The sequence below is a fragment of the Vicugna pacos genome, chromosome 18 (assembly GCF_048564905.1).
Source record: "Vicugna pacos chromosome 18, VicPac4, whole genome shotgun sequence".
Taxonomy (NCBI): domain Eukaryota; kingdom Metazoa; phylum Chordata; class Mammalia; order Artiodactyla; family Camelidae; genus Vicugna; species Vicugna pacos.
The window spans coordinates 27,510,277-27,522,580 of NC_133004.1; the positions used below are offsets into that span (position 1 = coordinate 27,510,277).

A 12,304-nucleotide genomic window follows, 5' to 3' on the forward strand; every position below is an offset into this window, starting at 1 on the left:
CACAGCATGCTGGCCTGATCAGGAACACAGACTCTGGAGTCGTGCAGACCCAAGCTTCAGTTTTGACCTAACCGCTTGCACCAGTTACTCGCGAGGCTGGTGATGGTGGGCAAGTCGCTGGGCCTCTCTGGGTCCTTGGTCTTCGGGTGTAACGTGATGATAACAGTGCTTTCCTCATATACAGGCACGTGGCAGGGCTCGAGGAGTGTTAACTGGCACCATCATTCTCTTTACTGGCCTTGGGTCATTTTGCTACTCCTCCAACAACACAGTTTGCTCGCCCTATCCTTGTCTGGAGAGACCCCAATTTGCAGCATCTCTCTAAAAGCCAATGACTCTGAGCTGGACCCAGCAACCCCAGGAGCAGAACAACAGAGGCCACCTCTGACGCTCTCTCCCGTCCCTGCACTGCATGTTGGTGGGTCTGCTGTACTCAGTGACAGGTCAGCCTATGGCAAACCATTCAGCTGCCTTGGTTCTTTGTGGGCGCTGAAAATTCACGTCTTAATGTGATTTTGTCAAGGGACTCCAAGCACAAGTCAATCGCTGATTCATATGCCAGGCATTTTGCTAAGGGTTATGCTTCCGCCAGCTCATTTAATCTTCATAATAGCCCTATGAAGTGAAGACAGTTATCACTTTTTTAATGAAGAAACTAAGGCCCCAAGAGGTTGAAATAACACCTTCCAGGTTGTATAGCTGATAAGTTGTAACGCTGGAGTTTGAGCCCAGGACTGTCCGACTCCACAAAGCCCTGCTCTAACCACCGCCCTGTCCTGCCCAGTCCCCCACTGAGAATACCCGGGGCTGGGGCAAGGGTGAGGTGAGTGAGGCACTTGCCTTGGACACAGAATTTAAAGGGGCACCAAAAACACTCAGTACTCCAGATAAGTCGTGTTTTACTGTAATACTGTAAGAAGTTAAAATTTGTTCAAAAAGATCCATGGTGAACAAAACATCAAAGGCTTTAAAGACAGACTCTCACAGGGCCAAGATTAGGCTGAGGTAAGCGAGGTTAACTCCTGCAAGTGCGGGGTGAGATGCTGTCTTTATCTGGTGCTCTCTTAACCTCCGCACCTGAACAAGCGCCTCACCACATCCCCTTGGCCCTGGACGTCTTCGTCCCTGTTCTGTCCTGGCAGCGCTCACCTGTGATGCTGCAAATTCAAGCTTCTGCAGGCCTGTCAGGTAGCGGTTCCTCATCACATCCACCTCTTGTCTCTTCCTATTCAGGAGCGTCTTGAAGGTTAGGATCAGTTCGAGGTAGGAGGTAGGGGTAACGTAGTTGTGTCTGCGAAGTGTGTGGTAGTAGTCGAGAGACAGCGTTTTCACGCTCTCCTGGAAATATTTGCACATGGAGATGACCCTGCCAAGGACACAAAAGGTAGGGAGGCAGGTCTGACCTGCTGTAGAGGGATCCAGCACAGCTTGGCTAGCAGATGTGAGGGTGCGAGACGACTCACCATGGCCTGCTGGATTCCCAAATTCTCTGCAGCATGTCAACAGAGGCTCGAGAGGGATGGGGGAGGTATAAATTCCTACCAGAATGATCTTTGATCAGGTAATTTCTATCTTTGATCACTTTTGTGAATCACCAGGACTTAAGCAGGAGTTCTTAATCTTTGGCAGTCTGGTGAAGCCTCTGGACTTTGCAGAATAATGTTTTAAAATGCACAACATAACATACATATATATAGGATTATAAAGGAAACCAATAATGTTGAAAGAGTTTTCAACATATTTTAAAAACCAAATTTGTGATATAGTCATACGTGTGCTTTTATTGATACATTAAATCAGGGCTCAGCAGACTTTTTCCGGAAAGGGCCAGATAGTAACTATTTTAGGCTTTGTGAGCCACATGGTCTCCGTAGTAACTACTCGACTCTGCCATCGTAGTGTGCATGGCTGTCTTCCAATAAAACATTATGCACAAACATAGACTGTGAGCTGGACTTGGCCCATGGGTCATAGTTTGCCGACAGAGGCATTAAATAGTAAGATTGGGCAACAAGTCTAAAAACTATCATCATTTTGAAGGAAATGATATATTGGGGTATCTGTAATGACTGAATGAGGTATGGAAATAACTGTGATTCCCACAGGTAACAAAGACACAGGTTTCACACAACCAGACTGGGGTTTATCACCTCTCATTGTCACTTCTCATTGAAAGAAATGCAAAGCACCAGTCAGATGTCAGTGAACAAGAAGATGTAATTTGTCCCCATTCATATTCGCTGGCCCTCCGAATTCCATTCATGAGCCTATAGACCCAGGTTAAGGGTCTTCTGGCCTACAGAACAAAGTTCACAGCTCTTAAAATGGAATTTAAAGCCATGAACATTCTGCCTATTTATTCATTTTTTTATTCATTAATTTAATGAGTAGTAATTGAACTTACTATGTACCAGGATATAGAGGTATACAAGGAGGTGACATGACTCCTGCATTCAAGGGACACCCATAGTGGTCGACAGTCTCATCCCTTCATCCCTTCCCCTACTCTAGCCAAAATTCAGTGCTTTTTTTCTTTTTCTTTTCCTTTTTTTTTTTTTTTTTGGTATATCTGTGCTTTATACAAAAAAAAAAGAGCAAGTGTTTTTCACGATAAAAAAAACCCTCACAAGAACCAATTTTCACCCCCTTGGCAGTGATATTGCCCCTGTCGGGAACGCACAGTCTGAGACTACAGAAATAGCTGTATTATCACATCCAGGTTCTCACAGCTATAACAACAGTGCATCTCCAGGACGATTCTGTACAACGAAATGTTATTCTTTTTCAGCAAAGACGTTTTATTAACTAACTACACGTGATTTAAAAGTATAAGACTTTTTTTTTAAAAAAACATATAAATTGATAAAGCTTAAAACAGCAACGAGAATAGAGCCAATACCTGGATTTTCATTTGAAATATTTGGTCGGGGCACTAAAATGCAGCTAACACTTACTCCATCCGAATACTGTCTTCGAGCTCCACATCTTCTAGAAATTTGTTGGCCACCATCTCCAGGGCATCAGTCGGCCAAGACTGGAACCAGTCAATCGTACAGCAGTTGATCAGTGACGGGAACATCCGCAGGCGGTTCCGGAAGGCATCCCCAATTGGACTCATGGCTGATGAAAAGTAGACTCTGTTAGTTCTCTTTCTTTGCGTCAAGGAGGCCTAAAGGGACAGGAAGGTCTTTCCAAGGATGCTGGTGGGGTCTAGGGAGCAGCGGTGTTTCCTGTTGGTACACCAGGGTGCAATGGGGAACAGTCATGATAAGTGCCTGGGAAGTGCAGGGGGGATATTTTCATGCAACTTTGTGATGGAAATTCAGTTTATTACAATAGCCTTCTGGCTGGTCTCACAATATCTATATTATCCCCTCCAGATCCTCAGGATCACTTAGCCAGAGTGGTTTGAGTCCTTTGACCCCCTTGCTCTATTTGTCTTGACTCCCAGACATAAAGGAGCCATGGATGCCCCTTACATAGCTACTTATAGAAGCTGCTGTGGGGGCCATCAGCTTGTTTCTGACCTCATCTCAATCCAACCACACACTTTGGGTTCTATGCCCCCAATTCCATTCATTTTTTTATTTAGACTCAATGTGGCAAAAGGAGCAGGATGTAAATAATGTGGGAATGTGGAGTCAGCATGGCTAAAAAATAGAAGGGGAAGCTTGGTTTGAGAGGAGAGTGGAGAAGAGACAGGAGACAGCCTGGAAGGTGGCTTTATAAAACCATAGGTTAGGAATTTTGGTCTTTATCCTAATAGAAAGCAATTTAGGTGTTTCAGTGCGTGTGTGTGTGTGTGTGTAAACATATAATGACCATATTTGCAATACATGAAAAAAAGACCATTCTGGCTCCATGGAATAGAAAGGTCTGGAATGGACAGACATGGACACAGAACAGTTAGAAGGCTGTAGAGGTGAGGTCTGGGTGAGATGATAGTGGCTTAGCTAATATGAAAGTAGCAGAGATAGAGATAAGTGGGTAGATATGTGAGAGAGAGCAAGGGGGCAAAAACTGACAGGACATGGTAATGAGAGAGGAGTATTAAACAAGATCCCTAGGTCTCTGGATAGATTGGAGATGTCATTCACCCAGAGCAGAACTCCGAATGTTGTTCCGTGAGGCTGCCAGGGTAATGCACTAAAAGGAAGGAGAGAATTTAGAGGAGAATTCAGAGAATTGAGGAGAATGGAACAGGTTTAAAATAGTTTGTTTAGGAGAGTGGAAGTTTCCACAGGAATTCCAGGCACTGACCCCTGGGCGAGTGCCTTGGCTGGGTCAGTCCTGGCACCATTGTAAGAGGACTGTGCTTAGGGCACTCAGGAGACCCTGAATCACCCAGAAGAAAAGGGCAAACTGACTTTGCTTCTACTCACCAAGGACAATGTGAAGGTTCTTTTTCACTCTCTCAATAAAGAAGTTATACATAGAAAGAGGGGTGATTTCGATCTTCTCGCCTTCTGTCCTGGCTGCCATTTGCATCTTCTCCACAAGGTCAGCCTTCTCGTCGGCCGGGAAGATGTTGGGCACATCACCCGTGTTCAGAAGCATGTTGATGTCCTCGATGAAGGACTCATCCTTGATCTGGTTATCAGCAAAGAGGAACACAGTACTCTTGGTGGCCACGCCCACCTGCAGCATGAGCTTCTTCAGGTCCTCCCGCCAGTCATGGCCTGAGTAGTTCTTCGTGATCTCGATCTGGTACAGCTCGTATGAGTTCATGAATGTGGACAGTTTGCTGGCACTCTGCCGCCCACTGCCCCCAATGCCCACCAGGAGCAAGTGGCCTTTGTCCTGCTTCAGGACCCGGCAGATCCTGGAGATGTGCTCGATGGCGAACCTGAACATGACCAAGGACATGGGGGCCTTGCTGATGTTGTTGAACTCCTCCAGGTAGTACTCCATGACCAAGGTGAGCTGTTTTAAGTCAGTGATCTCATCGTAGATTTTTGGTTCGCTTTCTGGCTTGAAGAAATCCCCAAAGAAGAGGCTACGTATATTATCATCAACTATCTTTCCAGTGGGTGACAGGTGGATGAGGACCTGTGGAAAAGATAAGTCTCAGCCAGGCATCCAGCCAGTGGCCCAGTCACGATGGTCGCGGGATGTGTAGCGGGAGGGAACAGGAGATGTACTTGTTTCCTCTGAGCACATTCTCCAAAGTCATGATTCATCAACTGTTTTTTTTTTTTAAACATATTATGTGGATCTGATGGTTCACATCAGACTCTGATGAAAGGACATTTGAGAAAGGAGTGTGAAAGCAAGGGTCAGTCTGTTTGCTAAGTGGTTAAAATACTGGTGATGGGATTGTAAGATTCCAAGAGGAGGTGGTGGAAAGATGGCACCATTTTTTATGTGCTTGCTCTTTCACCAAATAGAGGTGTAGGCATTAACCCTGGTTCCCACTCTGTGCCTAGAGTAGAAATATTTTAGATGCTGCTTCTTTCTGATATTAGAAGCTAGCAGTGCTTCTGCATGTGGTCTCTGGATGTAATATGAAACACTTGCAATTTTTCTATGGAGAAATCACAGCTTCTTAAAAATAGACATAGAACTGTATGATGCAAATATGTAGGCTTAAAACTTTTCTTATATCAAAATGGAAAAGACAAAATATTTACAAATAGGAAACCATGAATCTTTCACTTGGGCTTTCCCAGGGCATCAATCAAACCATGACAATCCAAGGTTTATTTCTCAACTCACAAATTAATTGACCCTGAAAATGTATTTTAAGTTAATTATACACAGTAACATATCATAAACCATTTTGAAAGGATCCAAACTTATGTTACCAGGGAAGTGAAGCAAAATTGGGCCAAGTATTATATCACTGAATCAAGTGACTAGTTGACTCAATGCTATTCCTTGAGATTCAGAGAGCAGAGCTTCAAGTCTCCACTAGGAAGGAAACCTGCAACTTGAAACAATATGATCAAGTATTTGGGACCATTTCTGAGGCCAAATGATCAAGGAGTCTGGCTTACCTTCTCCACAGACTGTCTGAAGCAACTGGAGGTTGTCTCCTTCACCATGTTGAAAAAGACCTGTCTGTCCTCATGATCAATCAGGCGGTCATAGAAGACCCGATAAACCTCATGGATCCAAAGCCGGATCAATTTTTCTACATCCTGAAAACCCAGTAAATTATTTGAATGAATGGCAGGGGTAACTGAGGTGGTAGTTCTCAAATAGTTTCTAAATCTTGGGGTTCATGTGAGGATTAAATGAGGTGATGATTATAAAATGCCTAGCATAAATTAAATGCTTAATAAAAGTTAGCTATTACTATTATCACTGTATATTCCCCATAGCCAAGGATATTGCTGAACGAACTTTATAACAGAAATGATAGCGGCTGACCTGCAGGTGGGTGTGAGGGCAGAGCAGAACCCCTTGGATCACCCGCGAGAAGTCCCGCAGGTTAAAGACATAGTGTGACTTGGAGGGAGTTGGCAGGAAATTCTCCACCGCAGCTTTATAAACTGTCATAGTAGCTTGTACCAGCATCTTTCCATACCTTGGGAGGAAAGAGAAGGCAGATCAGTCAAGGAGGAGCCAGAAGTGAGGACCCCAGGCCAAGAACAGGAACCTCTTACCTTAAGAATACCACATCAAACCCTTTCCCAAAGTGCCAGTCAGCAATTGAACTGAAAATCTTCGTTAAAATGTCATCCTCAAAGGCATTGATGGAAATGATATTCAGATGGCGAGTGAACCGTCCTGGAAAACATGTGCACATGTGCACATGTGAGTGTGCGCACACATGCACGCTTACCTCCTGGGCCTAGTGATCCTAAGATAGAGAACAGCCAGTTTTCCCTCTGCCTTAACGTTCTGGCGCTATTCTGTCCCATATGGCAGCCTCTAGCCACATGTGGCTATTTAAACCTAAATTAACTATATTGAATAACATTAAAACACCTCCTCAGTCTCACTAGCCACATTTCAACTACTCAAGAGTAACATGTGACTAGTGGCTGTTGTATTGCATAATACAGACACAGAACATCTCCATGACTGCACAAGTTCTGCTAACAGTGCTAGTCTGGTGCTCAGGACTGTTAAAAGATAAAGGCAATACGTGATCATGGGAGAAGAGTCAAACAAGTCAGAAATGCTTTTATAGACAGTATCTATTACCTCCCACACACTAAATCCGTTCTCCCCTCACCGCCAAATTAACCACTATCAATTTGGTATTCTTGCATATCTATATCTGTATTTATATCTATCTGTAATATGTCAGCTATCCATCATTTATAGCTACATCTACAGATCAGCTTTATTGAAATGTAGCTCACATACTATACAATTCACCCATTTAAACTACACAATTAAACAGCTTTTTTTTTTTAGTATTTTAGTTGTGCAACCACTACCACAATCAATAGTAGAACATTTTAATCACCCCCAAAAGAAATCCTGTACCTGCTGGCAGTCACTCCCCATTTCTTTACAGCCACTGGCAACTAATTCTCTATTTTCCATCTCTATAGATTTGCCTGCATATCTTAAAAACAATTTTATTATATAAAGTAAAACACATATAAAGGAAAACCACACAAGACAAATATATAGTTTAGTGAATCATTGTAAGGTTAACAACTCTTACATCTACCATCCATGTCAAGAAATACAGCTTTGCCAGCCCTCCATAGAAGCCCCTCCAAGCATCTCATCTCAATCACAGCCCTCTCCCTGTCCCCTCCAAAGGTTACCACTCTCCTGACTTTTAAAGTAATTGCTATCTTGCAATTCTTTATGGTTTTCATCACCCATGTGTTTATTCCTAGATACCAGAGTTTAATCCTGCCAGTTAAAAAAGTTGATATTTCCTTTAAGTCTCTTTTAATCTATAGGTTTCCCTCTCCAGCCCTTTATCTTTTGACTGTTGGGTATCTGGGCTGTTTGATCTGTAGAGTTCCCACAGTCAGAATTCTGTTGATTGCATACTCATAGTGGAGTTTATTTGATTCCTCTGTCCTCAGTATTTCCTACCAATTTGCTGCTATATCCAGAGACTTGGTCAGATTCAAGTTCCACCCCTTTGGCCAGACTATACAGGTGGTGGTGTAGTCCTTCACCAGGAGGCACATGGTGATGTCTGTCCCTTTGTGATGTTGGTAGCTACTGATTCTCAATGGCTAGATTCATTAATTCAGTAAGATTTGCAAAAATGGTGATATTCTGATTCTATCATTTCTTTTTTATATATTAGTTATTAGTTGATTAAAATATTATACGTATTTTTATAAAGGGACACTTCTCATCTACTATTTGCTTATAAAATGATACACTTCATATAAGAAAGTCAAAATAAATGCTTGATTTTTTCCATTTATTTATCAAGTTTTCAAGATAATGAGTTGGTTTCTTATTATCATTTGAAGATGACCAGCTATGATTGTCTGATTCATGGATTTAAGTACATCTTGATAAATTTCAATATATTTAGATTACTCTCATTGTAGAATCTCAAATTTCCCCATTTTTGGCCAGTAGAGCCTCCTTGTGTTGTCAACTAAAAGCTTTTGACATGACTCTTTAGTCTTTGAAAGCTTTCTCATTATTGGATATATGAAGACGTTACAGACATATCTTGCACATTTCCTGCCCCAGACGTGCAACCAGCCATTTCTCCAAGAAGCTTGGTTTCTTTTAGCAGGAAATTGGATTTCAAGACCACATTCTGGCTGCTAATAATTGTTAATAAGTTAGTTATTACTTTCTAGACTTGGTACACCAGTTCACATTAGGAGTGAGTACTGATATTTCAAATTTATGATTTCAGGGCTTTACTTAGCTTCTTCTATACCACATCTTGATTTCCTTTTTTACACACTGGTTCTCAAGGACACGAGGGACAGTAGAAATAGAACTTTCTAAGCAGTGATTCATAGAATCCTACTTTATACATACAGCACTCTCAGAATAATATACTACCACCACCAATTACAATAACTGAAAAGTTTAAAACTTTTTGTACAAGCTATCTTTATCCCCCTTCATTTTCCTTTTTTCCCCATTTTTTATTGAAGTATAGTTGATTTACAATGTTATATTAGTATCTGGTATACAGCATAGCGATTCAGATACATATATATATATACTTTTTCATTATGGGTTACTACAAGCCATTGTATATAGTTCCCTGTGCTATACAGTATGACCCTGTTGTTTATCTATTCTGTACATAGTAGTTAGTGTCTGCCAATCCCAAACTCCCAATTTATCCCTCCCTCCTCTCCTTCCCCCTTGGTAACCATAAGTTTGTTTTCTATGTCTGTGAGTCTCTTTGTTTTGTAAACAAGTTTGGTTGTATCACTTTTTTAGATTCCACATTTAAGTGTTATCATATGATACCTGTCTTAATCTGACTTACTTCACTTAGTAAGATAATCTCTAGGTCCATCCATATTGCTGAAAATGGCATTATTCATCCCTTATTATGGCTGAGTAATATTCCATTGTGTATATATACCACAACTTCTTCATCCAGTAATCTGTTGGTGGACATTTAGGTTGCTCCCCTGTCCCGGCTATTGTAAAAAAAATGATGCTATGAACACTGGGTTGCATGTATCTTTTGAATTAGAGGTTTCTCTGGATTTATGCCCAGGAGTGGGATTGTTGGATCATATGGTAACTCAATTTTTAGTTTTTTAAGGAATCTCCACACTTTGATCTATCCATAGCAGCTGCACCAAATTACATTCTCACCAACAGTGCAGAAGGGTTCCCTTTTCTCCAGACTCTCTCCAGCATTTATTATTTGTAGACATTTTAAGAATGGCCATTCTGGCCAGCGTGAGGTGATTATCTCATTGTAGTTTTGATTTGCATTTCTCTCATACTTAGTGATGTTGAGAATCTTTTCATGAGCAGAAATGTATTCTTTGCAGAAATGTCTATTTAGATCTTCGGCCCATTTTTTATTGGGTTGTTTGTTTTTTTGATATTAAGCTGAGTAAGCTGCTTGTATATTTTGGAAATCAATCCCTTGTGTTGCATCATTTGCAATTATTTTCTCCTATTTCCTCCATTTTCAATTGTTCTATATCTACATTATCAGATCATAAAGCCTTTACATACTATAATCTCTCCCATTTAGTCTTAGTTCAACAAATAACCACCTATTTAGTGCTCACTACAGTTGTTATGTTGATCTCTTTATAGTCATTTTGACTGTGTGAAATCCATTTTCTAGTAGATTCCTGAGAGAAGGCTTATGAAAATAAGTCTTTGACTTCTTGCATGTTGATAAGTTTTCCTTTTATACTTGAAGGTCAGCTTTGTTGACAATATTATTTCCTCAAGTATCTTAAATATGTTATTCCATCTTCTCTAGCATAAAGTGTTACAGTTGAAATTCTTAAGATGATCTAATTTTATTTCTAAGTCATGTGCACTTTTTACCTCTTTTTCTTTAAAGTCCAGTCATTTCACTAGTGTATATCTTGATAATGATCATTTTTCAGTCTGCATTCTTAGCTACACAATATACTCTTTTTTAAAAAATATATTTTTGTTGAAGTATAGTCAGCTTACAATGTTGTGACAATATACTCTTCCAATATATAATTTTCAAAAAACATTTTCTTTTCAGGAGTATTTTATTTACTTATAGCTTTTATTATTTGTTTTATTTTTTTCTTTGAAGAAACTTTGGTTTTCTTCTTCAGACTCTCCTATTAGTTGTAGGTTGGATTTTCTCTGCCTAACTTTAATATTGGTTACTTTCACTCAAACCTTTTAATTCTTTTCTTCATTTCTTTAAAAATCTCTTTTATTGTGATAAAAATATTCATAATATAAAACTTACCACTTCAGCCATTTAAAAATTTATTTATTTTTATTTTTGGTGGGGAGATAATTAGGTTTATTTAGTTATTATTTTTAGGGGAGTTACCAGGGATTGAACCCAGGACCCTGTACATGCTAAACACACTCTATACCAGTGAGTTATACCCTCCTCCCTCATTTTAGCCAATTTTAAGTATACAGTATAGTGGCATCAAGCACATTCACACTGTTGTGCAACCATCACTACTCCCATCTCCAAAACGTTTGCACCTGCTGTAACGGAAACTCATTAAACAGTAACTCCCCATTTCCCTCTAATTCTAGACTGTGGCAACTTTCTGTCTCTATGAACTTGAGTATCCTATATAGATACTTATATAAGTATCCACTTATATAAGTGGAATTATACAATATTTGTTCTTTTATAACTGACTTATTTCACTAACATAATGTCTCTAAGGTTCATTCATGTTGTAGCTTGTGTCTTCATTTCTTTTCTCATTTCAAAAAATTTCCTTCTATTGTTTTAAAATTTCTCAAGGCATTATTGATGCTATCCTATTTTGCATTCCTTTTAGTTTTGGCTTCATTTTTAAGGCACTTCCCTACCCCCTAACTCTTGAGTTCCCTCATTGAAATTCTAAGTTTTTCCAGTTCTGATGTATGCCGTTCTTTACTGTCTTGCATCATCTCATCAGTGCCTTTCAGATTATTTTGAATAAAGTATTTTAAGTATGTCTTTTTGTTGTGCTTTTGAAGTACGTGTTTTTCTGCTCTTTATTCTCTTTCTTCTTACATTAATTTTTTATGAAACATGACCTCAGTACTTTTTCTTTGCTCATTTTTATGTATGAAATTAGAAGCAGACTTGACTCAGATGACTTTTCTAACCCCACAAAGTTCCCTTTTCCGATTTTTTAAGTGTTCAAAAAACATAGTGACCTTCTCTTTCCATTGTTTCTAGTGATCTTAACTTGCTCAATTCTGATTCAACTTCCAGCAGTTTCTCTTCAGTTAGGAGACTTGGTTAGTTTTGAGAAATCATGGTTGGCAACACTGCTGTAGCCCCTCAGGGCTCCCTGCAGGTTCACTGTGCTTGTTATTTGAGTAGGCAGAAGTCCCGCCAACCTCAGCTTGTGTTCTCAAATTGGCTGCCACACTCACCAGTGAATGTCTGTTGGCTACTTTTGGGTTCCACCACTCTCAGTTCTGTTAGACATCTCAATATTTGCCTCTGCTTTCTCCTGCACAGATGCAGATAACATGTGGGTCTTGCAGCTGCCAGTGGTTTGTTCCCACCAATTACACTTTGGAATATGTGGGGAACACTCTGCCAACTAGTTTTTTTGTAAACGTTGTTTATAGACTTTTGCTATCTAGTTGCTCTAGGAATTTGGAAAGAGACAAAAATGATTCTGCCACAGTTGCTGCCATTTTCACAAAATTATTTCCATAGTTTTACATATTTATCTTTCTCTATCTATATACA

The 12,304-nt window shown here is 40.1% G+C and overlaps 1 protein-coding gene across 4 annotated transcripts in view; it reads right to left on the reverse strand.

Moving 5' to 3' along the window:
* DNAH3 (dynein axonemal heavy chain 3) overlaps positions 1-12,304 on the reverse strand; it is a 150,092-nt gene that overhangs the window by 34,789 nt on the left and 102,999 nt on the right. For all 4 annotated transcript variants that reach the window (XM_072942725.1, XM_072942724.1, XM_072942726.1 and 1 more), the window contains 6 exons: positions 6,609-6,732; positions 6,373-6,529; positions 5,997-6,140; positions 4,383-5,049; positions 2,955-3,120; positions 1,150-1,366 (listed from right to left, as the gene is read on the reverse strand). In XM_072942725.1, the coding sequence (XP_072798826.1) occupies positions 1,150-1,366; positions 2,955-3,120; positions 4,383-5,049; positions 5,997-6,140; positions 6,373-6,529; positions 6,609-6,732 (1,475 nt within the window). The remainder of the gene's footprint in view (positions 1-1,149; positions 1,367-2,954; positions 3,121-4,382; positions 5,050-5,996; positions 6,141-6,372; positions 6,530-6,608; positions 6,733-12,304) is intronic.